Raw genomic sequence first — 27479 nt, 5'->3', positions numbered from 1 at the left:
CAACCAATAATCCTTTATCATTCTTTCTCAAATACAAGATACTATCACCATTACATTTCACAAATCCCAAATTTGTCAAGTATTTACCCAGTGTTGCATAGCAAGCTCTATGTGATAGTTTCAATCTATACAATAGCTTTTTCAATCTGTAAACCATATTATCTCTATCTATCAAAGGGAACCTATCAAGTTTCACAATGTATACCTCTCCTTCTAGTTCGCCATTTAGAAAAGATGATTTGACATCCATATGATAAAATTTAAATTACTTGTTAAGTGCATATGCCAAAATCATTCTTACTACCTCTAATCTAGCAACAGGTGCAAAAGTTTCTTTAAAATTAACTCTTCTTGTTCTGAATAGCCTTTACATACCAATCTTGCTTTGTTTCTTATGACTTTAGCTTGTTCATTCATCTCGTCTCTAAATACCCATTTAATTCCAATAATATTCTTATCTTTAGGTTTAGGAACCAATTCCCAAGTTTTGCTCTTTTCAATTTGATCTAATTCTTCTTTTGTAGGTTTTATCCAACAATCATCTTTACAATTTTCATCAACATTCTTAGGTTTAACTTGAGAAATAAAACATAGTTCTTCATGTGCCTTGTTTCTCATCATGACTCCTTTGTCTTTACTCCCAATGATATGTTCAATAAGATGATTCTTTGCCACATTCTTTTTGGGTGTCACTTGTTCAATCTTGATTTGTTCAATATCTTTATTAATTATAAAAGATGTAAACAATAGATGCACCAGTCATAAAGAGACAACCATGCATAGTAACATCACATATGACTAAAATAAAAGTTCCTTGTTAGAGGATAGACCCTGCTAGGAGTCAATGAAATACAATCAGTACATACGACTCCCTATTAGTAGACTTTTAATCCTTGTTAGGAGGTAAAAGAAGGACAACTAAACCCACTTCCCAAATAGCCTCAGAAATAGTCTTTACTAGACAATCTTCTAGATAAGTGTATCCAGGATCTTTGAACTAACTAAACAACAACTCATTTTCCAATGCAATTCCTTTGAAATTCACAATACATCCTCATCATCAATCTCTGCTCTGATCAAAAGATATTCACATTCAAGTTCGCTCAATCAAACATCACAATGCATGTGATCTCACTGATGAATACCACACACTACCAAAAGGAAATGACCTTCCCTTTATACAAAGTCCTAAAAAAAGTTATTGACTTAGCCTCAAGGCTTTCCCAATTTACAAAAATAATATAGGACATGTTACATTAAATAATTATACACTATTTTCAAGATTAACAATAAACTGTCGACTCACAATCATCATAACTTTTCACTCAATGATACTCAAATTATGCCCTCTTAACCAAGACATCTCTAACATGTCTTCAACCTTCATCTTAGTTCACTTAAGTCAATTCCATCTCTACAAGAATATAGAATCAAAACAATAATACTTGCTTTCCAAAAATGTTGTTTGAAAGTTGCCTTGACTAAAATCTTCATAACTCTATCCAGTCTTCATATTTTTGTATGGCATCTTAATTATAGCCTCTAAACATACTGTAGAACATAACCTCATGCGCACATAGCTGATATTCAATCCTCAAACTGTGCCAAACGATTTTACCTCTATAACTCTATCAGTCTTCACAGAATAATCAATATGTTGACATTAATGACAGACTATCATGAATGTGATACATAAGCTTTGAATCACGTCTCCAATAATGCTAACATACTCCCTCATAGGAATATCATCAACATTCATGCTAACAAAATTTGGTCAAGGAAGTGACGTAGGCAAAAAAATAGGGTTATAAATCAACTATTCTCCATCATGGCCTGATTTTTAAAACCTACCACTTCCACCTCACTCTCTGTCCCTAAGGCCTATTGTTGTGTAGGATGCTCCTACTTCCACAACCCCTCCATCAACCAAAATCACATTTTTTTCCTTACTCAAGCAAGAAGAAATGTATCAAAAACTCTACCCTTAAAACCCTTCAAGGTCCTCCAAATGCCCCATCCATCATTGTGTTTGTGGAGAGGCCATCTAAACTAAAACTTGTGAGCCCCCCTTCCACAACCCCTCCACAAACCAAAATCATAATTTCTCTTGACCTTAGTAAGAAGAAATGTATCAAAAACCCTACCCTTAAAACCCTTTAAGGTCCTCCAAATAACTAACCAATCATTGTGCCCCCCCTCCCCACAACCATTTCCCCTTGCCCTCCCTCCCACCTTCCACAACCCCTCCATCAACCAAAACATATATTATCCTACCCCGAGAAAGAAGAAATGTATCAAAAACCCTACCTTTAAAAACCTTTAAGGTTCTCCAAATACCCTACCTATCACTGTGTTTATGGAGAGGCTGAAGGAAACTAAACACCCCCTCGCTTCCACAACTCCTCCATCAATCAAAGTCATAGATTCTCCGAACTCGTGCAAGAAGAAATGTATCAAAAACCCTACCCTCCCTCCCCACCCCCTAACTAGGCCGAAAAAGAGCCCAATAAACCTAAATTCAACATCCAACATACTGATTTTGACATTGGGGTGACTGAAGAAACCAACATCCCCAATAGTCTATTAGGCTAGCAATCAAACCTACTAAGAAGGCTAAATACCTAAAAGATGAGTTAGACTTAGAAGGATGTGAGAGTGAAAATAATGATAAAAAGGAGAAAATAATTTAGTTTATGCTAACAATTCATCCCAAGTCTCAGAGATTCTAGAAACCAAAACTTTGAAAATTACATAAAATGTGGTTGAGAAGGATATAACCATATCACCCACTATGTATAAGCGTAAGTCCTCTATCACTATGAAATGTGATAAAGTTGAGGGCATTTGGGAGGAGATGGAAAAAATTAAAAAGGATATTGATGATATGTACAAAAAGTTCAAAGATGTTTCTTATTTTGCCCTAAAGGTGATCCATAACTTGACTACCACCTTGCACTTACTCCAAAAGGATTTGCTTGGTTTAAATGAAAATAAAGATGGTAATTTTAAGTTCCTTACAAAGATTGGGTAGGGATAATGTTGCCAAAGACATGCAAGAGGAATTAGGCTTAAAGATACAATCTCTTTTTATTTTCTGGACTATTGTTGATAGTGGCCCTTATAACCTTATTTTTCTTTGTTGTTTATGTCACTACTATTGTTATGTATAACTCTGTCTATTTATGTTAGTATGGCTCTTTGTAGCCCACTCCAAATACTCTTAATAGTATTGCCATTTATGCTAGAGAAAATTTGTTTACCATAGCTACTTTTGATAGCAATATGAAAGGTAGCTATGCCAAAATATACTCAGTTGATTTTGCTATTTATAAGTTAGCGTGTCTATTTTTTATATTGAGTTTGTGTGCTATTGACATGTTGATAGTGTTTTTTGCTCATCATTGTCTGTTAGACTTTTGTTGTACATAGGCAACACCATAATATATTGCTGCTTCTAATATTAAAAATAAATTATTTTTAAATAAATAAAATAAATATTCCAACAAAATTAAAGTAAATAATTCAATAAAAATAAAACAAATGAGAAATAATTTAAACATTAAATAAAAAAGAAATAAATAAAAAATTGCACTCCATTTTTAAATGAGTGTAAATAAAACAAATGAGAAATAATTTAAACAGTAAATTAAAAAAAAAATTTGTACTTCATTTTTAAATGGGTGTATATGAAGGAGGGAGGAGCCGAAAGAGCTGTAAATGCTTATGTAGGTTGGTTGTCCAGAGGGGGTCAAGGCAAGGAGAAACGTATCGTTATATCATTGATCTCGATTAATTATAGGTATCACTTCAAAACAGGGCCCTACATCGCGCACACACGGGCTAGCTGTTAACCTAAAAAACACCCGGGAATTCAAACCATCAGGAAAACAGTTTAAGGGAGCCGAGATTTATGATGGTGCAAGTTGCGGAAGTATGCTAGCTGGGGGAAATATGGGAGCAATGCAGCGGCTGACTCTTCCATTCATTTCAGCTCAACATCCTGACAAGGACTTGGCCACCATTACAACTCTCTCATTTCCCAAACGTGGTATTACACAGGTATTGCTAAATATGTTACGTTTCCGTACGAACGTAATATTTTAGGTTTCAGCCGGGTTTTAAAGGTTTCGATATGGCATTCTAACATCTTTTTTTTGGCAGATTGTAGGACTCGATGCCTGCGAGAAGTTATCACGCCTTGACCTCAGTAACAACAGCTTGTCTTCCATTGAGGTAATGTCTTCCAATAGATTGTTTTGTGTCTGTACACTTACTTTTGATACAACCACTTTCAATATTATAAAAACAGTCTACATATACGAGTGTATCGATTAATGTGCTTATTCTTCTCCTAAGCAGATCTTTTTGGTCAGTCGTCCCTCGTGGCTGCACCAGGGGGTTTATGAGAATTCTTTAGTGGAACCTCGTTAGAAATTAGTTAGTCATTACCAATAAATAAAATTGATATAATATGAAATGCTTCTCTTTGCTTTCAAATCGTCAATGATATTTCTTGTGTATACTGATATAAGTCACTATAAATCTGCAAATTCATTTCTTTCATTGAGAAAAATATTTCAATATGAATTATCTCACTTAAATTAATGAGTTTTTAATAACATTCACGAAACCATCAGTCTATGGGACCAAGAGCCTCATCGTTCACAATTTTTAATTTTCAAATTCCCAACATTGTTGACTCTTCTGATGCTGCTCTTGATAAAAAAACTCAATTTTTTGTGAAGTCTTACCTCCTGCAAGAGCTAATCTAGAATGCTCACCTTCAAATTCTTTTCATAATGTGTACGCTGTACACTCTAAGATGAAGTGCTATTGCTGTACCTTCAAATTCTTTTCATATTTGTATGAATATCCTCATATGCTGTACACTCTAAGATGAAGTGCTATTCAGTTTTTACCACCTCTTATAACAGAAAATATAAACTTTTTCATCTCACTCATGGTGAGATATGGATTTGAGTTGTGCAACTAGAAGTCTAGACTATTCTTTAATTGCTGCCCTTAGGTAGTCTTTTTTATCATGCTTGCCCAAGGGGTTGAACTCTTTAATGTAATGTGCTTTTATTGACCAAACTGCTTTGTGCACATAGCACTCATAATTTTTAAACGCAAACTTTTTAATCTCTTCATTATTGTTGGGGCAATCTTGCAAATCAATGTCCAGTTGCTCATCTGCTCGTTATACCCCCAAGTCTTCTTCCTTTGTTCAGTTCCTTTTCAACAACCACTTTGGGCCAGCATTGCTTATCCATGTTATTGACTTTTTATAAAAAACATTGCAAAAACAATATTGCTGAGGCTTCCATTGGAACATTTTGGATTATGCTAAAAGAATCTCATTAGGAAGTGTTGATTTTACCTCGAGACTACTAATGCTAAGATGCTTTTGGATCTTTCTAGTTGCCTCCACTTGTGGTTTGACATGCTACTTCCTTAAATTTCACAACCAAAAAGGATATATGGCATAACCAACAAATTGTAGAGGGTTTTCTCGATTTTCATATCCCATAAGTTTGCTTTCCAACATTTTTTTTTGCAAGAGATAAGAAGCCTTTTGGAATCCATTTTGGCTTACAAGTCTCCTAGTGAGCATATTGTGGAAATCAATTCCCAAGTACTTGTATTATTCCACTATCTCCAATAGTACCACTTTTAAACGTGAAGTCAATTTTTTGCTTTTAATTTTCAAGGAGAAGATTATGACTTTAGTTTTGTTGGTGTTTACTTGCTTTTATTCCAACCTCTTGTCAAAAAAGTTCAAGCACCTTCAAATGTTTTCTCAAGTCATTTGCAATTTTTGCAATTAGGATAAGTTCATCTGCCATAGTTTCATAACATACCTCTACAAGCTAAATACCTTCCCTGTTAATGATTTCAAGATTAAAATAGCATAAATAAGTAATAGGATAATCAAAACACATAAACTCCCAAGACACAATGATTAACCGTAGGAAAGCCCTCCTACTCGAGGAGAAAAGCCCAACCACACTTGAAATTGATCCTTTTATTCAAGAATCAAAACTCAAAAGTTTTGTACAAAGGTATCAATCTTGAACATATGATCAAAACAATTTAGATATTACTAATTCCTTGAGAGTTCAAGCATAACTTGCTTAACTCCTACATAGATATTAAATAAAATATAGGCATGATAAGAATGATCAAGCACTGGTCGTACACATAGTATCTAAACAAATATAGAATTTTACTAAATCACAAATACAATGATCAGCTTCATATACAATATTTCACCTCCTGAATTTTATTGATATAAATTTATAAAATACTCCTCATTTTCAGAATAATTTTTGTTCTACTAAAGTTGCACCACACTCTTCTAATACCAAAAATTGTCTCAACTCCAAAAATCATGAGCCAACTAGACATAACATTAATTTGAGAAGGAGCTGACAACTGAAGAGTCATTACTGTTACCATAAATGAGTTGGTGATGGTTACATTAAAGAGATGTCAGAGTTCCTTCAACGATGTACGTGAACATGAAGAGAAACTCATACATGACACATTCACTCGTGATAAATGCTACGTGACAATTGTTAATTGACTTATAATATGAGAGCAGTGAAGGTTATAAGAATAGCTGATTCACCTTCAAAGCATACAAAGTCTTATGTATATTGAACATGAGATGAATCACAAAGGCATCTAAGTTGGCAGTGATGAGTCAGCTAGGTTTCTCAATAGGCTAATGCAGAACAATGAAGAGAACAAAGTGATTTAGCTTAAGCAAAGGAACCAATTTAAGATAACTGTGATCAACAAATCTGATTTGAGCATCAACAATGAAGACAACATGTCCATCACAGGTAAGAATAATATCTCTTGCAACTACAAACATTAATCCCGATACTGTTGTATAGCAATTTTTGAAGTTTATTAATATATAGGTCAGATAGATTGGGTGAAAGAAGACACTATGTGTAACTCCAATGTCATTGCCAAAATATTTAGATATCCCCACCTTAGTTCTAATTTTAGCTCTAACCCGATCATAGAATTTATGCATTGCAACTTTAAGCTCATTAGGAATCCCAATAATCTCATTTTACTCCAAAGAACTGTATAAAAGATTTCCTTGGAATTAGTGAAGCAACATAAAGCTTCTTTCTCTTTTGTGTCCCAAACTCTTTTATTGAAGTGTCTAAGAGTGATGCAATGGTCAATGTTAGAGTACTTTTGGTCTACAATTTGGTTAAGCTTTTGCTCTTTTTCTTTCTTGTTTTGCCCAACTGTTGATTCTATATGCTCTTATCATGTTCCTGAAATTTTTTCTAAGAAGCGGATTGATCATAATAGTACAATAGTTAGTATGAAGATTAATCTCTCCACTTTGGTGCAAAGGAAAGACTAACTTGTTGTCCATTCAGTAGGAAGTCACTATGAGTGACAATGTTAAAATAATTCATAATTTGAAGAGCAATGAGCTCTATTTTGTAATGCCACCTTCCTATTTTGCCCTAAAATTTACTCTAAGATCAAAATTGCAACAAATTAGGGTAAGGGTTACATCTCACCAGTTAAATATCTTTGTTGGTAATGCACCTCGACACTTGAATCCTACAATTAAAAACTATATATATATATATATATATATATAGTGCACACATACATATATAAACAATTAGGGTTAAAAACCGCATTATATTCATACATTATTAATAATACTTCACAAACATATTTAGGATTTGGATGAAGAGACATGATGGGTTTGTTTGAAGCCATATCTACACCAAGTTTAAGAGGGATGTCTGCCACATCCTCCCACTTGGTCCCTTGTACTTGGTCTCTCCATCCTGCCTCATCTTTATGAAAACACATACCATCCTGTGGAGTTGGGTGGAGGTGTTAAGTGGGTTACTTGGCTCTCCAATGTACAGGTCCTCAACATTCAGGAACACTCGGCATCCACTAAGAGCTACAGGAACTCGACACCCTCTAGGAGCTACAGTAACTTGGCATCCACTAGGAGCTGTGGTAACTCGACATCCACTAGGAGCTATAGTAACTAGGCATCCACTAGGAGCTACACATCCACTAGGAGCTACAGTAACTCGACACCCACTAGGAGCTACAGTAAATCGACATCCACTGGGAGCTATAGTAACTCGGCCTCCACTAAACAGCTCGACAACAACAGATAATTGGAAACCATTGGCACTTGGCTCCAACATGCAGGATTGCAAGAAAGCCTAGGATGCTCCTGCATTACAAAGGTATGCTCCTGCATTACAAAGGTATGCTCCTGCATTACAAAGGTATGCTCTTAAACTGAGAGTAGAAGAACTAATAACCAAGTCTTCCATATCCATAAAAGACGGGCATAAAATTGTTCACAACTGATTTTACTCCACTCACAATTGTGAATGTGCTGAATTTTATCTCCCTCCTTCCTACTTCTACATGAACTAACAACACCTCTATATGGATAACTCACACACAATTATTAGTTTACTTTTAAGAATGTAAAAGAGCAATGAAAGTAAAGGTAACAAAACTGCATTAATTCTCAAATTATTTGTTGATTATCAAACTTTAGGAATGCTTCTACTTTGCTAAAACCTAACAACCATCTAGTTCGATTAACATTCCATCCATTACATGCAATAAGAAAATAACTACAACAAATGAACAACAAATCTTGATAAGCTTCTCGCGACTTGCTCAGTTGTCTTAGCGATAGGGGGAGAATGCACACCAATTTTTTTCGATCCTTCTATTAATTTTGAAAATAGTATATATAGGCCCCCGTTTCTTTGGCCTTTACAAAATTACATTTCTTTAAGAAGTAGAAAGAGAGGAGGAGAGAGACACTTGCCATTTTTAGACAGAGCAATGATTATAAAAGGGGATTAGGAAGTGGAAGCATCAATATTCCCTTTGTTGGCCTTCTTGGCATTTGCAAGCTCATCAATTGATGAGCTTGCATAGCCGCCAAGATAGTTGCTAGATTGTCTTTGTCGGGGACCGACACAATATCCGAGCGAATCATCCAGTATTTGTGGTCTCCTGCTAATTTTTTGATTGCATCGGACTGTGCTTGCATGTTCTCCAAAGCCTTGACCAACATCCCATCCAAGGCGGTTAACTTTTGGAGTTTGGAAACTCAAAAATTTGAAGGATGTTCTGCTTCATCAATGAAGTCTTGGTACAAGGTCTTCATATGTTTAATATCAGTGACCTCCTCACTCTTGCTTGTATGGGATTTTGCATTCAGATCGCTGAGATATTTGTAGACTATTTCTTCCCTTTTCATAGACTCATACACTTTTCTTAGATGGTTCTCAACCCTAATTATGTTTTCCTTTTTGAACACATTGGATTGCATCCAATGTGTCAAGGGCTCTTGGCCGGTCGTCAATATTCCTATGTTGATATCATTTTCAACTTTTAAGCTTATGACCTCATGTAGTAAGGACATGCATTCCTTATACTTTGGCATCCACTTTCAACACTTCAAGGTTAGTAAAGATAGCCTCTCCTAACTTAATAATTTCCTTGCAAAGATTGTCGAGCTTGTTGATCATTAGGCAATCCTCTCACTTTCACATCTTCAACCCAACTTCATCCAATTTGCCCAAAATGCCTTTCCTCTTGTAATCTGGGGAGTGAGGCTTTGTTTTCTTCTGCCGATGGGTCAAAAGACTTGGAGGCAGAAGACTCCCTTGGTAGGAGGGCGAGTGGTGTCAATAATTTTCTGATGTATTCAAATTTTAGACAACTCCCGGTTAGATGCCTTTAGGTGGACCTTTGACACTTTTAGTTCTTCTAGCTTCTCTTTCTCCTACAGGTTCGTGAATTTCCACATTTCCATTGTGGTGTCATGTCTTGGAGGTCCCATGTTATATGTCTGGATGTTGAAATCTGCCGGTGAAAGTTCTGTTATGTTTCCTTCACCTTGGGCTTGAGAAATCTCCATTATCATATTCCCTGTGGTGGTATCTCTCACTAATGCAGCTAGAGTCCTTCTAGGTTGGTGACTGTGGCTTCGTTGCTTGGGTGAGTAGATCCTTGGGAGGAGCACTCTTCTTTGCCCTTCTGCTCTTCTTCTCTAGAGTGTTCTTCAACCATGGCTCTGTAATTAAAACATTGAGAGAGGACTATAGGGAGTCTGCATCGAAGAGCTTCCTTGCTACAAGAGGAGTATTCTTTTGCTTAGAGGAAAAGGGAAAAACAATTGTTTTAGAGGAAGCCACAATAGTAGGATGATTACCTGGATCTTCTTGGCCTTGTGGTGTCTCCTATGGTTGTGGGCCTCCGTCTAGCCCATCATAGAGCTGGTTCCCATCTGGTCCGTCTAGATTGATCACTTCCACATTTGCCTCTTTTCCATTCTCCTCTTCTTGCACTGTTTTTTTGTCCTTCTCTGAATCCTTCTCCGCTTCCTCAGATAACCCTATATTTGCGGCGGGACCTCCTTTGCAAGTAGGATGAATTGGAATGTTCTTCTTCGGAGGTTGGTTTTCTCCACCAATAGTTTGGGAAGGCTCTGATGTAGCTGATGTAGCAGCAGTGGAATTAGTGGCAACAATGGAGGAGGCTTGCATTGGATTGGTGGTTGCTTTGGTCCACTCTACCCACTTGTTTGTTCGCTTCATAATGCCAGCCCTTAGCTCATCCAAGGTCCTTGCCATGGGCTCTGTAGGTGGGGCAAAGTAGATGGGGGTACCTTTAATTTCTTTTAAATAGGTAGAGTGTTGCATATGCAAACCATCATCTTCGATGCCCTAGACATCAATGTTTACTCCATGCCTTTTGATTTGTTGTACAATTAGTCTCGAGTAAAACTTTCCCCTACTATCCAAGTCATCTACACAATTCGTCTAGTAGTCTTCTAGTGTAGGGATGTGCCCAAAGTTTAGACCTAGCTGCAGATTTTTCTTGATATAATCAACACAATCAAACTTCGATCTTATTACCTCACTTGAGTCCAACTTGTACCTTTCACCGAACACTTGCAACATATTCTTCGTGTTGGAAAGCAAAGCAAGGGAATAAGCCCCATCTCTGATAGGGAAAGCGATGCAGAATTTCAATTTTTGTGTCTATGCAAAGGGTGTTTACCTTCAGAATTTGGCAGCAAAGCTTTATTAGGCTGGTTCTACCATCTGGGTACCTTGTCAACTTCCAAGGGAAGTTGTCGAATCCAGCTATCTTGATATGTGTATGTTGGCTAATAGTTTGTCTTCCTTGATATATTGTTTTATACCTTGGCTCTGTACTTGCCCAAAGGCTTATGGAAAGCACAAAGTTAACAACATAATGGGTCAATGTAGTATTCTATCAAAGATCCCTGAATTGAAAGGTACAACTCCCTTATGAGTGCAAGATATGCAATGAATTTATCTTTCGGGTTTTGGGGGGTATACTCTTAACCAGAGAGCAGAAGAGGCAAAAACCAAGCTGCTCAACACTTTAAACAGCCTTGGCAAAGAAGGGGGATTATCTCACAAAATGCAATCTACTCAAATCTATAATGTAGATAAATGGAAACATGCAAAACTAACTGTGACAGCAGGAAGAAAGGAAAGGTAGTGAAATAAGTAATTCTCGGATTACAAAGTTAGCCAATGTTTTGACAATACCCAGATTGTCTATTCCTCAGTTGCTCCCACACCAATTTCTAACTTACTTATGTAGAGAACTAAACTAAGCACACAGACTATGATGAACAGAAGACATGCTTATGTTGAAAAGAGTAAAGCATACAATCTACTGAACAAAAGAAATAAAGCCAAGTTCATTCGTATTCATTCAGCTTTCAGCATTAACACATACATTCCATAAACTCCACTTAAACTAAATGAACAACAAAACTTAAAATGAACTCAGAGTCTCACACAATAGTTGCAGCTACAGGGGTTTGCTTATGTTGAAAAGAGTAAAGCATACAATCTACTGAACAAAAGAAATAAAGCCAAGTTCATTCATATTCATTCAACTTTCAGCATTAACACATACATTCCATAAACTCCACTTAAACTAAATGAACAACAAAACTTAAAATGAACTCAGAGTCTCACACAATAGTCGCAGCTACAGGGGTTTGCCCAAAGTAAATTTTGCCAATCTTATTTACATCTTAAAAGATTACATTTATAGGCCTTTTCAAAATGGCCGGTTACATGGATGATTGCTCAGTAGAGCATCTCTGAACAGAATAATCTAAAAATAGGACAAGCTCGAATCATTGTCCATTATAGAGATTTAGCAGAATGCCAAGAATGATGACAAAAGAAGGAAGAGGGAAAGAATGATAGATGTCTGGAGAAGCATCAAAATCATTATGCCTTAGAAGTAACTGATTTAGCCCTATATGCCTTCATAGCTTCGGCTAGTTTATCCAGCTCTTCGACACCTGGGATGGAGGATGTTGTCGGCTCCAATCATCCAGTAATCATGCATTTCTGTAAGTTCATCAATTTTGTCCACCCTTGATTGGAACTTCTCCATTTCCCTCTTTATGATTGCATCAACTGCTAACAGTTCCTGGATCTTGGCCACTTGGAAGTTAAGCAGGTCAACGACTTCGTCAACAAATGCCAAGAACATGAACTTCATTCTTTCGATGTCCACCAGCTTGCCATTAGTAGACACAAAGGACTCTGTATGCAAGTTCTTCAAGTATTGAAACAAATTGTCGATGATCTTTTACACCAGGTCGTGCACATCCTTGAGTTCACTTGCAGATCTCATAGAGTTTTCTATGACAAACTCCAAGGATTGCTTCCAGTGGAACAAGGACTCTTGGCTAGTGTTTAGAATCCCATGAGCAAAGGCCACATTGGTCTTCATATCTATCATTCCTTGCAGAAGGGCCAATTGCTCTGTCAATTTATTTGCTATCTTTTGTATGGTTGTTTGATGATCTGAGGCAGTCTCTCTGAGCTTGTGAGCGTCTAGTACCAAGCTCCCTAGATTCTCAACTAGTAGGGGACCCTGGGCCTTTATCTGATCTACCCATGCTCGGCCTACTTGCCCGAATTGTCTCTCTTGCTGCAGCTTGAGCAATAAGTTCTTGTTTTCTTCTGCATTTGGGTCGAATTGACTAGAAGAAGTACTCCCAAGTGTAGGCTTTATGTACTCTACCAGCTCCTTGTTGGAGGCCTTCAATATTTCCTTCTTTGCTCTTAGCTCCTCTAACTTGTCCTCAGTCTTCTCATTGGTTGACTTCCACATATTCACCATGGAGTCATGAACTGGAATGCCAAGATCCAGTGTTCTGATTTGGAAGTCATCTTTTGAGAGCTCGTGAAATCTTCCTTCCTTTTGAGGCTTAGCAATTTCAACTAGCATATGGCTAGTTGCTGAATTTGTAGACAATGCAATGATTGTCTTCTGCTTCTTAGTCTTCTTTGATGGCTGAGAGGAGGTGACTTGTGTGTTCAAGTCCTTTGATGGGGCCGCATCCTTGTATCTCCTCTTCTTCCTATCAATGGTCTCTTCAAGCCAAGATTCTGTAGAGAGCACATTGGTAGCAGATTGCAGTGCAGATGGGCTGAACGGCTTCCTCGGAATCAATGGAGTTGGCTTGCTCTGGGAAGCAATAGGGAAGGCTACCTTGGTTACAGAAAGGGCTAATGTATCCCCTTGCTGAGATGCATCTTGATCCTGACCATCCATGGGGTTGGTGTCTCCATCCAGATTAATGACTTGAACAGGGGAGGGTGGCTTGGTCACACATTTGTCTTGTTCCTTCCCCTTATTGTTGTCATCTTCTTCTCTCCTGTCTTCCCAATGTTTGGAAGAGGGCCGACTCCGCAAGTGGGAGTAAGTGGCACATTCTTTTTTGATGGCTGGTCTTGTTCCTAGCCAATGGATTGTGATGGTCCAACAGATGTTGTTGTAGTGGCCGTAGTGGTCATAGTTGCAGTTGACTGAGCGACTCTAGTTGATACTCCATCTGTTGAACTCGCAGCTCCAGTCCTTTTCTTCTTCGCTCAGGTCCACTCCACCCATTTGTTTGTTCTTTTAACTATCCCTCACATGAGAACCTCCATTGTATCAATGACTGGCTCAGCAGGTGGGGTAGATAGGATAGGTGTGCCTTTGATCTTCTCATAACATGTGGGGTGCATGTAGGCTCCATCATCTGCAAGATCAGAAACATCCACATAATCATTATATAGCTTTATTTCGTCAACAGTTAGCTGTGACCAAAATCTCTCCCAAGTTTGATGCTCATCGAGACACCTGGACTAAAAATCTTCAATGTTCAGGATATGCCTATAGACATATCCCATCTTCAAATGATCCTTTACAAAATTTATTGGATCGTATTGAGGCCTAAGCACCTCATAGTTTATCAACTTGATCTTGCTTTCAAAACTCTTCACCAGGTTCCTAGCATTTGATTTGGAGGCACATGAATATGGGCCTACCATAATAGGGAATGGAATCCCGACAATCTTCTTAATATTTGAACACAAGTTGTTCACTTCTAGAATTTGTTGACATAGCTTGACTAGAACTACCTTGTCCTCCAGATATTCGGGCAATCTTTTGGGAAATCCATCATAGGCTCCTATTCACAAATAGGAGAAGCTCGGAAACTGGATGAATGAGCATCCAAATTGACTTATAGCCAAAATTGCCTCGAGTGAGAATCTCCTCTCAGGGCAAACTTGCAATTCTTGGCACAACCTCATTGCAAAGGCATCATTGACAGCTACATAGTCCTCATAGCTCCTTTGTAGTTGTAGATGTGGATAGAACTCATAGATCTTGGTGTGGTCATCATAGCTTGGGATACTTGGGAGACCAGGCTACAAATGGTGTGTTGCCAAAGCATAAATCAAATAGGAGGACATATGGAATTGCTTGAATCCTCTGGCAGAATTCAACTAGGAAGTGAGCTCATGATAGAGGATCTGTGCCCAATCATTCTTCATATCCTCAACACAAATTGCTTGTACTAGGAAGAAATTATGCTCGATGAACTCCAAAATCTCCTCTTTTCCCTTCAGTCTGAGGAGGAGTGCGAGGATATCCACGATCTCTCGCTTTAGATTGGTGCCAAACAGAGTTTTCAACATTTTGCTTTTCTTCGAGTGGGCAGTCTAGAACCAGGTCCTCAGCATGTCTTCCCGTCTAAGGGTCTTTTTCTCATTAAACATGGACGCAGAGGACCCAAAATCAATGCCACAATATTCCTCATGTGCAAGGATGCCAAATGCTGATTGCATCAACACCTTGTTAATTGACAAGAGAATGGAATGATTTGGAAACAAAATCTGCATTGTTTTTGGATTTTATCTCTCTATGCACTCCTTTACTAACTCAGGTACATGAATTGCCATTGGGAAGCCGACTGCCTCTACAAATCCTCTCTCTTTGAGTTTCAGAGTGATTGGGGGAATGGGTTGGGAATTTAGCCTCCTATGTAGATCACCCAAGTTGTAGAACTTGAAGGACGTATCTGTATAATCTTTTAACTCGCTTTCCAAGCCAATTAATCTTTCGTAACCAGCAGCTCTCATTGCCATTTGCTATGATTGCACAGGATGTAGTTTTTGATAAATAGTTGTTAAATAAATTTGTAGAAACCAATTGCTTGCAAATCCGATGAAATAGCCTTAAGGAATTAGAATGTTGGCACCACACGAACGAAATTAAGTCTGGCCAACGATTATAACAACCGAATTTGCATTTAATTCCATGAGTAACGGCTATTTAACTTTCCGTTTATTTGCACTTAAAATATTAAGTTCCCGAAAGCACTCTTACTTTACTTAAAGTAAAGTGATATGACTAAAAGTAATTGATCAACATAAATACTTAGCTTTCCAGAAAGTGCCTTATTTTGCTTCAGAATCCAGAATGAAGATGTTCTTAACAATATTAGCATATGCGGGAGAGAAAGAAACACTTAGCTTTTCCATAATGTAGTTTTCCTTTTATTCGGAATCGTAGCTCGAGGAATAATCCTTTCGCTAGCTTGCGCACTCCGCTCTTTCAATTTCCACCTAAGGCATTTAACATTGCTTTTCTTTCATAACGGGTTCACATCTCCAACACCAACTTCTCCGGAACTATCTTTTGGGCATATCCGAAGAATATTTGAATTTTAGGTAAACTTAGCCTTGTATTCTCCAAGCTTCTGGAAAAGTAGCCCGTCTTGTTACCTTTGGGTGGAAAACCCCTTTCTTAGTAGCATTTTCTGGAGTGAGGCACAACAAACAACATTCAACCTTTAACTTCAACTTGTTGGCCTAATGAAAGATCTCGAGCACGCATTACTAGTTATGAGCCTTTAAATCATTATGCTCACACTATTTGATTATCTGAATTGGGATTTGGCTCAGGTTCATGAGGCTTCGGAAACAAAATAAAACGGCTGCATTTCCATGAATATGCAGCAGCAAACCATAAACTCGTATTCCTTAGCAATATTTGATCTTATCTCCACAGATATGAATGAGAAACACCTTGGCCTCTATCCATAGCATCGTAAATCCTTGGGCATTTGGCAAAAGCATATTCATAGCCCCTTTAATCATTTTCCATGGCTCCAACCTTTGGATTCACAATTGGTGTGGTTTGCTTGATGGGAGAATTAGCTTGAGAGTTTATAACCCGTGAGATGTTCAATGTAAGGGTAAGATTATAGATAATAAGGTGTATAACACTTACTCTCATCGGGAGGATGCAAGATCGCACCCCAACCATGCCTAAATCACCTAAACCCTGTGCGCATCGGAAAAATAGAAAACCCACATAGAAAGGTTAGGTAAATGTATTGCAAAGGGAGACTTGAAAAATGAAGATAGCATAGTGCTTCGAGAAAGATGAGGAGTAAGTATTTTCAAACAGACTTAGACACCTCTTACTCACTTTAACCAACGACCTCAAGCTTTAAAAAGGGAAGACTAAAACTTGGCAATAATGTAAATGTGGGGAATTGTATGAAATAGCTGTCGAACTAGGTTACGACAGAGACAACTGTTTTGGACAATCTCCTTCCCAGGCATCCCTGGAGTTCCTGGCATAGCCTCATTGTGAAGGCGTCGTTCACTTTTCTGAACTCGGCATAGCTTCTATGCAACTGGAGGCATGGGTAGAAATTATACACTTGGATGTCTTCGTCATATTCCTCTACATGAGGAAGCCCGGGCTAGAGTTGAACAATAGCTAGGGCATAAATTAAATATGAGGACCTAAAAATTTACCTCTGGGTCTTCATCGTTTGGAGCCACGCAAACAACTGCTCACTCAAAATTTGGGCCCAGTGTACATACTGACCATCAACACATATTATTTGCACTAGATCAAAATAGTGCTCTACAAAATTTAGGGTATCTTCATCCCCCTTTAGTCTATGTAGAAGCACCAAGATATCAACAATCTCCTTCAGATTTGTGCTGTAGAGTGTCTTTATTACCTTGCTCGAATTGCTTCTCGGAACCTAGAACCATGTCGCTAGCAGATCACCTTTCCTCACCGCCTTCTTCTCGTTGTATAGTGATGTCTAGTTCCATATATTCATTTCATTGAATTTTGTTCTAGCAGGTAAGCAAAAGCAATTTTGCATTGTATCTTGATCAATTGTGAGCAGAACCTTGTTGTTTGGCATCTTGATTTGTTGTGTGGTGGGGTCGTAGCAAGCAATGCACTCTAGAATTAGCTCTGGGGCTTGAACGACTATGGAAAACCCTTCTGTTTTTACCATATCACTCTCCTTCAATTTCTTTGTGATAGGGTGGATTGGATCCGATCTTAACCTCTTGTGTAGGTCCCCCAAGTCAGAGAATCTGAGCTGGGTGTCGCTCAAGCTCTTCTTCTCTCAATCAATTCCTTTCAAGCTCTTCCACTCATAAACAATCCCTTTTAAGCTATCATATCTAGCAAACTTCACTACCATTGCTTATATCAGAGAACAAGGCTATTGTATTTCTACGCAGATCGAGAATGCCCGTTTGGGAGTGATGATGGTAAATCTCCCGCAAATCCATTTTATGGATTTGTGATGTGATTGTTGGGTTTGTATTTCTTTGCTACATGAATGAATTATTTAGGAATGACCCTTTTTTGCTAACGATCGGATTTAAATCAAATGGCAATTTGTTAATGACTTGATATATGTCAACACATCTTGTTGCATTTACTTTAATGTTTGGAAGATCTGATTTCCCATTAACCTTCACTTTAAAACTTGGAAGCACTATTGTTATTGTTTTTCAATACTCAACTTCATGACATGAGTTGGTGATCCCTCTTGTTAATGGGAATTCCAGGAACATGCTCCAAATACCCTTTAAGTGAGCCATCTAAACTTGGAGTAGGCACTCATTTGTTTTTCTCAAGCTCTTTGTTTCATCACTTTCTTCTTTGCAAGGATGCAAAGGGGGAGCTTTTTCTCCAAGTAGTGTGTTGGAGGAATCCTCGAGGGAATATTGCACAACCTTCATCTTGGCATATTGAAGGCACGATATTGCTTTGGTCTGCGAAATAGTAGCCACCTTAATTCTTTTCTAGTCGAAGGAGTAGTGTAGATGGTGAAACTTCGAAATCGCTATCACTTAAAAGATTTGACATGCTTGGACTAATTTCTCATCGGGGGAGTATCGTATGACTTATCTGCTCGCTAAATAAACAAACTGCCCAACATTAATTGTGCGCGCCAGTTTTCATGAAATTTGCATAATGCAACTAGGGGAGAAGCATGAAAATGGAAATCCAGATAACTTGCGTAACTAAGGTAAAGAGCTTGATGAGAAACAACTTGACTCATACCCTCACTTTTGGACCTAGATTTTGAGTTTTAGGATTGGAATCATAATTTAGCATACTACCATATGACACAAGGATAGGGGGACCAAAATGGCGACAACAAATGGCTTTGACTGGGGCTATTAGATTTGATATAACTTTGTCTTGACCATTGTATGACAACGGTAAGACTTCGTCGTTCGGGTATGCCAACTTGAAGAAGTTGTGCTTGTTGACCTGATGTATTTTTAATGGGCCCTTCCACAAGCTTTCAAACTTGGAATGCATCCCATGGTAGAACCAGATCCCCTTCCATGAACCTTCAGGGTCTTGCCCTTTTGTCAAAGAGATCCTTCATTCGCATATGATGTTTAGTGATCCGGTCCACCATTTCTTCACTTTCCTCCTCCAATTGGGTCACGTATAATATCCTTTTGTCCAAACCGTCTTGGAATGTGCTGTCTTCTACCATGGTCTGAAGCTTAAATGTGGACAACTTAAGAGGGAGAGGGAGATTGGCCTCTGTTGTGAACACCAGCTCAAAGCGAGAGATTTCAATGGCTCGCTTGGGTGTAGTCCTGTTGGCCCACAAAGCCTCGTGCAATTTTTTATGCCAACTCCTCTGATTGTTTGTGATGAGCTGCTTCATGATGTTGACCAAATTCTTGATGCTTGACTCAACTTGCCCATTGCCTTGCGAGAAATAGTTAGAAGAGTGACCCACCTGGATCTCGTGATCATAGCATAAGTGGACAATCTCCGTCGAAGAGAAATAAGAAGTGTTATCCATCACCAACTTCCTCGGAACTTCAAAACGAACCAACATATTCTCTTTTAAGAACTCACATGCCACCACTACTGTAGTTTTCTTGGTCGGCTTAACTCCGACCCATTTGGTGAAATAATTTGTAGTAGTTATAATGTGAGTATGTCTCGAGCCAGAAGGTGGGTTGATTGGTCCTATGAAATCCAATACCCATTGTTGAAAAGGGCCTTCTATCACAAATGGTCTTAGGGGCAAAGCGATCAATTGCGGTTTTCCTGTGAACATCGTGCACTTCTTGCATTGGGCGACCCATTTGTATGTGTCTTTAAACATCCCTAGTCAGTAGTAACACTGCCTTAAAATCTTGAAAGCCATGAAAGTAGAGGAGCTACCTCTGCAAGCTTTGTCATGGAAGGTTCGAAATGATCTTTCTTGTTGTTGTTTATCTACGCATCTGAGAAAGGTCGATAGCTTTCTTGTATAGTCTATCCACCCAAATCATGTACTTTGACACTTTCATCGTAAGGTCCCTCTTCTATTTGGGAGTGAAGCCATCTAGGCATTCCCTATATGCGAGAAAATATGCTATATTAGAGAACCATGGGTCTTAGAGGCTTACCATTAATACCCTTGGAATTTTTTCATCTTCTGTCATCATTTGGTTTTCGGGTATTGCTCTACACAATCTGTTCCCTTGGATCAACTTAGTGGGTTTGATATCAATGTTGTATTCTCAAACATTACATCCTATGTCTTGTTGTGCGAGCACACTTTTCAAAGTCACCTCTGGTACATACACCACAAATGGAAGTGTAAAATATAAAATCTAAAATCCTTTAGGGCCCTAACCATGGCATAGGCATGTTTCGCGAGTCGAGAATACTTGAGTTCATGATCTTTGAGGGGAATACTCACAAAAGCGATAGCTGCTTGTATCTCCCTTCTTCGTTCTCCTGCATGAGTGTAGTCGAGAGGGTATGCTCGAAGGCATAACAATGGATGATGAATTCCTTGGTATAGTCGGGACAAACTAGGATCAGGGCCTTTGCAATGGCTCTCTTGATATCTTTAAATGCTTGTTTGCTAGAGTCATTCCATCAAAAGTTTTGAATCCCTTTCATCATGTCCATTATATGCTTTGTAATTTTGGAAAAAATAGGCACGGACCTCCGCAAAAAGTTTACCTGAGCAAAGAAGGATTTGACCCCAATTTTGCTAGACGGGAGACTCAATTGCTGTATGATTCTAACCCTTTTGGGATCGATCTAGATTCCTTCTTGCGACACGATGTGCCCAAGTAACTTCCCTTCAGTGACGCAAAAACCCGATTTTCCTTGGATTCAGTGAAATTACGTGTTCTTGACATCTCTTCAACATTTTCTCTAAGCCTCGGAAACGATGGTCAAGTCATCTAGGTATATGACTATAATCTTGTCCATCTGATCACCAAATGACAGATCCATGGCCCTTTGAAATGTGGCACTAATGTTGATTAATCCGAATGGCATTCTGTTGTAGGCAATGGTACTAGTGAGTAGTAAATGTCGTTTTTGTGCTGGTCATTCTCTTCCACCTTGATCTAGTTGTAGTTAGAGAAGCCATTTAGCGTTGACACCATTTTTGATCCTGCCACAGTTTGCAACAAGTGATCCATGTTTGGTAAGCCATAATTGTCTTAAAGCGAAGCTTGGTTCAGATTCTTGAAGTTGACACATATCCTTATCTCCCCGTTTTTCTTCCTCACAGGTATGATGTTCGCAACCCTGGTGGAGTGGTGTGTGGGATAAATGATCTTGGCTATAAGCATATTGTCCACTTCCCTGAAGATAGCATCCGCTACCATGGGGTTATAGTTCCCCTGCTTCTGGTGAGAAGTGGTTGCTTGCTGCTTGAGGGAATTTGATATTTGAACTTTCCTCCCATGAAGTTCTTTAGATCTTTGTATCCCAAGCAAACACGTCTTGATGGGTGGTGAGTAATTGTCTCTATTATGTTCTCTCTTCCTTGTTGTGACATTTGACAATGTTGACGAATTTCAAATTACATTCGTCTCCAATGTTCAAACCTTCATATTCTCTTGAGGTTTTCTCCCTTTCGCTTTGTCTCTTCTGGATATAAGCATCATGCTTGTTGAAGAGCTTTTTGAGGGAAATGAGGTGAGATGGAATCTTGTTGCCTTTCAACTGGATCATGCCCTTCTCTAGATCTTTCTTGCTAATAGGAGATAGGTCGCAACACTTGTTTTCACCGCCTTTGAAATACTGCCTTGCAAATGCCTCAACATTTTCTAGGAGCAATTGCAATTTCTAGTCACCTCCGAAGACTTGCCATGAATCAACATTATTTGGTACATTAGGGTGGAAAAGCACCCCACCTTGTACTCATGTTCTTTGAAATCCGGGTGTGGAAGGAGGAGAGAAGCTGACATGTTTGATCTCTAGGGATCACCTCGATGGAGAAAGCTTCAGACCGTTCTATCTCATCGCAAACATGGTTTCTATAGTTTTTGATTCTGTGATTCTTGACCTTGTATAAACCTCAGACTTACCTGACTATCAGTTCAGCATCTCCTTGAGCCTTGAGGACTTTTACTTTTCTCTCCTTGGTTGCGGTTATGCCCAACAGTTACGCATCGTACTCTGCTGCGTTGTCGGTGTTCTTGAACTCAAGTTTGTATGCAAGGTGAGTCATCTCACCTTCTGGAGATATCAACACAATGCTGACCTTGGAGCCAGCAGATGCACAACTGCCGTCAAACTCTAGTGTTCATATGCGAGCTTTGCCTCCTCTTCTATCGGTGGTGGGTCAGGGATAAGCATGTAATTCTTGAACTCAAGTTTGTGATACATAATTTGGGCTTTAGAGTCATCTGATTTCATTACAGTGAACTTCGCTCTCTCCTTTGATTCCAGCTTGATCTTCTTATTACCAATTGGGATGACAACGTGTGACCAATCCAATATGATTTCGCCTCCCATGTCCTGCAGAAACTCTGACTCAATAACATACCATAACTGGTAGGGATGTCGGCCACCAAGATGGTCATCTTTAACCTTTTAGCTGGGTGAGCCTCCAAAGCTACTTGCATGTCCTTGACTTGCCCCACTAGAGGGACCTGCTTGGCATCCATGGAATAGCATCTACTGAAGGTCGGGGGAGTCCCAGAGCATGAGTAATTGGTGCTCGCATTACATTGTCTGATGCTCCTGAATCGATTATACAATTGGTTAGCTTGTGGCTGTTGATGAATAACGACACATGGAAAGCTTCGTGCTTTTGCCCTGGGGCAGTAGCAAGGACACATGATTCCTGTGTTTAGGCTGGTTTTGGTTCATGCCTTGAAGTCTATTGAATTAGTTTACTGCTTTGTCATTATTATTGGATGATATCATTGCTGTGATAAATTTAATTGTATTTCATTAACGACAACTCACAATCTATCAAAGCCATAGAACCTATTCTGAGTGGGAATTTGGAGGAGTAGATTGTGTTCTATTTCTGGCTGGGAGCTGGTGGGAAGAATCATGTCATAATTATCAGTCAATAAAAGTCTTGTGGTTTGGAATCATTCTTTTCAGAGGAAGTCTTCTAGAACTATTCGGTCTGGACAAATTTGCAGATAAGTCCTATTATCAAATCCAATATTGTGATTGCTTGGATTGTAACTTGAGACATTTTATTTATTATATGTCTATGGATAGATTATTAATTGATGTATTCTAATGGTAGCTGCCTTCTATTATTAGGGTTGATGTTATAGTATTTATTGACCAGACTTTCTAATGTCTGCAATTGGTAATTATATGTATCCAGAGATGCTACAGTGGTATAATTCTAAACATATTGAGACAACATTAACAAGGAAACCTTGGCAGAATCAAGAGAGTTGTCACATTGGGTATTTGTGTTGTGCTTACTACCATATCAGTTACCTGAGATGGAAGCCACATCTCATCAACAGAGGCATTAAATATCTACCTTGCGTGACTTCTGGCCAGGAATTTACAGACAGTGGGCTTTTATTTGGATGTGACTGCAATCTGTGGGTTCTTTGTTTGCATTGGGCAAAGCGTGTCTAATACCTTGTTCGAGTGTGCAAATACTCTGTAGTAACTCTTCCTTCATATAGGGTTAGAGATTCTGAGGGAGCTTGAGCGACAGAGGGAGGATGCCAAATCCTTTACAGAGGATCAGCAAGCTTGAGAAGTAGTGTGGCTTCAAAAGCTCCTTGTTTGGTCAAACATTGGAGCCAACTGTAATTTATTGTGATAATCAAAGTTGTGTGAAGCTGTTTGTCGCAATGTTGCCCATATTGAGAGGGAGTCTCTATTGAGGAGTCATAACATTAGTTTGTCTTATTATATGCACTTTAATGCCTAATTCATTGAGATGGAGAAATATGAGGTGAAAGACCTTGAGAGATGCATATTTCTTTGAGATGGAGAAATATAAGGTGAAAGCCCTTGAGACATGTTGCTCTTTCCACACATGGGAGTAGCCATCGTGGACGTCATGTTGAGGGACTCCATGATGACATCAAGTTGAGTGATTCAGTGATGGGCACTTGTGTATATGCTTCTCTCACACATGGTGTAGCCATGGTGGACATTATGTTGAGAGATTTCATGATGATGGCTTGTGTATATGTTTCTTTCCACACATGGGAGTATCCATGGTGGATGTCATGTTGAGTGATTCCATGATGTTATCATGTTGAAAATTGCATGATAAAAATCTTGCCCACAAATGGGTGTAGCCATTGTGGCTGTCATGTTGAGAAATTGCTGACAGGGATATCTAGAAAGATACCTCCCTAACTAAGAGGAAGTGCTGATGTTATAGCATTGGGAGCTATCTTTCTTTCCTAAATTTGAAATTATCATTAATTGAAGTCAAGGAGGCTCTGCACCTTGAAGGGACAAGACATTAAAGAATCAAGAAATGAAGGGTCAAGACAGCAAAGGGTCTTCACTCTGTAACCGCAAGACAATGAAGGGCCAAGGCAATTTTAAATATTCTTCCAAGAGGAATTTGTACATATACGTATGGATTGGTTTTCTTTGTTTTATGAAGACCAATATGCAAGAGAAATCAAGCTGCTGGTTTGATATTCTTTGCTGAGTGATTGTATCAAATGGGTATTTCATTTATTGTTTGCAGATCATAGGGATGATGATTTTTGCCTAGTTTTGGGCATTTTAAAGTAGTCTTCTTCTCATTCATTAATATATAAGTAATATATTTGTGGCTGGGTTTTTCTCCCTCAAGTTGGAGGGTTTTCCCAGGATAATTTGCTGTCTTTTGTTCATTAATTTTTTCTGTTGTTTATCTTCATTTCTGGTATGGATCTCCAACAGTAAGAAGGAAGAATATTGAAGATGGATGACCTGATATAATATCAGCTTGCCGATCTGAAGATAATTTCTTGTATGTAAATGTTGAGTAATCTCTATGAATCAATCTTAGTCCTTTCATGCTGATTCCTTAGATATTCCTTGATGATTATATCTGCTGATGCAAGGAACTGCTCACTGTTTTAATTGTTGGATGATCAACTCATGCCTCATAGGCTGATCTATCATCTGATTTAATGAGTACCAATTGCTCATTGAATATTGATTATTTATCCTTTGATCTACAACACAACGTATCCCCTTCAATGTTTTGGAATGGATTATACTTTATTGGTGCAAGAGTCACCACCTTTCATAAAGATTGAATAACCACATTTAATTCTTGCCTTTTGAGGATAATATATCATTCCAGAATTGATCTCCCTTGGATGTCCTCAAAGGAAACCTTCTGCCAGTTATATACTCCAATGTGAGGCAGAGTTACACCTCTTTATAATAGTCACAACCTTTCATAATTTCTACCCTTTGAAAGGGTCACAACCATCATCATTGTGGCCCCTTTGAGAGAGTCATTTGCTTCTCTTATTCCCATTCCTTTTTTTTCTATAATACTTCTTTAATTCCTTCTGCTTTCTTCTTTCTTCCTCCATTCCGTTCTTCCAAAATGAAGTGCTTTGTGTTTTTAATATTTTCATTTTTAGCGGGGAGAGTCACATCCTTTTACCAAAATCATATGATTCTCAAGGACATGCCCCCTCACAAATGGACCACTCTTGTTGGTGTTTTACTGTCCAAATTCCCAAACTTGCTGATCCCCAAATGAGTTGGTCTTCCTTATTATATCTTAACATTTGAGGGGGACACAATTCTTCAATACATGTCTTGATTTTTTGTAAAACTTAATTAACATGTGATAATATATATATATATATATATAGGGATAATTGTGGTATGGTCCTATTTCTTTAGTCACGTTCGAAAGAAAGATGACCAAGTAGGTTCAAGAAGGCTCATGTGCTAAATGAGTACAATGATCCTTCAGTCAAAAAAATATGCAAATGGAAATGGAATGATGGATACAAGATTTAGGACAGAATAGTGAAGGAAATTGACTTTCAACAAATACGGACTCAAAAAAACTAGAAAGACCAATTCTGTTATCAGAAACAAGACTTTGAGATAGAGACTGACCTGTAAATTTAATTTGAAGTGCAGTTGGAGGGACCAAGTCAACTGGGGCGACTAGGTCCTATTGATGTGAGTTTTGTTAAATCTCCAATCCTCTCTTGAATAAGGATGTTCATAGACTAAACAATGTAGATGAATTATGTGACTAAATGAGACAACCTCAAGGTTCTCTCCTTTTGTGGACTTTCACTCTGTTTTTTAAACTTTCAAAAATGAAATGAGGAATTTTATTAACAATGCGCATATAAATAGAGTTTTGTAGATGCTAAAAATAATGTTAACTGAGAAGCAAGTTGTCTAAATAAAGACGTCATCTAGAAATAGACCAAACTAAGAAAAGTAAAAATTAAGCCTAAATGACCATTAACTAGGTTCTATAATAATTTGCTAAATATAGGAAGAACCTAGGATATCAAAAAATATTCTAATGCCCTACCTTAATGGTCATTCTATCAGCTACCCTGCGAAAGAGTATACATGTCTTGTGGTCATAAACCCTTTAGAACATTTTGCTGCTACTGAGATCTTTTCTAGATTTGTAGAATGTCAATGACCAAGAGTAGCCAGAAAAAATAGAGAGTTTTGATGTCCCTTCTTTAGAATGTTCGCAACAAGATTGAAAAGCTCGCCACTAACTTTTCCATTGAGATCCCAATGAGATGAGTCTATCACGAACCCTTCTAGAATTTGCAAAACCTCTGACCAAAAACCATTCAGAAAATGTTGATGTTGGACAACAAATTTTCCTTACTTGTAGATAGAGACAAATACCAAGAACAATTGCCATGATTTTGAGGAAAAAATAGTAAACCCTCCAAACTTTTGATGATGAGCAAAGCACTCCAAAACCGATTGCAAGGTACTATGATTTGAAGTTTATAAAACATCATTTTTAAGAAAAAAAAAGGTAAAAACCCTAAAGCAAAATCCCCTATTAGAAAATCCCATGGGAATTTAGTGAATTATAGAAACCAAAGACAACTTTTGAGGAGAAAAATCGACCAAAACCAAAGATGATTGTTGAGGTGATAAATAAATCAAAAGCAAACATGATTTGAGTTGAAAAGTTCATCAAAACCAAACAGAGAATTTGAGACACGAATTGGAGAATATGAAATAGATAATTTTTGAGAAAAAGTTATATAAAACTCAACAAGACCCAAAGAGCCCTCCCAAATTGTGGAAACCCTAACCAGGGTATTCAGGAGCAAACCCTTAATATTTGAGGAAAAAATTATAAACACTCCTGATAATTTTAAAGGAAAAAATATTAAAAACCTTAGAATTATTTCAAGGATAAAAAATAATGAAAAACTCACAAAATAATTTAATATCGAAGAAAACTTTTAACCCCCAAAACCCACAACTTGAAATCCAATTTTCAGATTTAGGATTTTATTCCCAAAAAAAGATCCATATGTCAA

At 38.1% G+C, this 27479-nt stretch overlaps 1 protein-coding gene across 1 annotated transcript in view; it reads left to right on the top strand.

Annotated features, from left to right (window-relative positions):
• The first annotated feature begins 3700 nt into the window (after window positions 1-3700).
• Window positions 3701-27479, top strand: part of LOC149531381 (Leucine-rich repeat (LRR) family protein) — a 121712-nt gene continuing 97933 nt past the window's right edge. Inside the window, exons 1-2 of the mRNA XM_089810223.1 lie at window positions 3701-4059; window positions 4162-4233. Of these exons, the coding sequence (XP_089666349.1) occupies window positions 3934-4059; window positions 4162-4233 (198 nt within the window). The 5' untranslated portion in view covers window positions 3701-3933. The remainder of the gene's footprint in view (window positions 4060-4161; window positions 4234-27479) is intronic.

This window comes from Cupressus sempervirens, chromosome 11 (genome assembly GCF_028749045.1).
Source record: "Cupressus sempervirens isolate cs-2001-9-10 chromosome 11, ASM2874904v1, whole genome shotgun sequence".
NCBI classification, from domain to species: domain Eukaryota; kingdom Viridiplantae; phylum Streptophyta; class Pinopsida; order Cupressales; family Cupressaceae; genus Cupressus; species Cupressus sempervirens.
The sequence above is the reverse complement of the archived record's forward strand: the minus strand, read 5'-3'. Positions and strand labels throughout refer to the sequence as shown.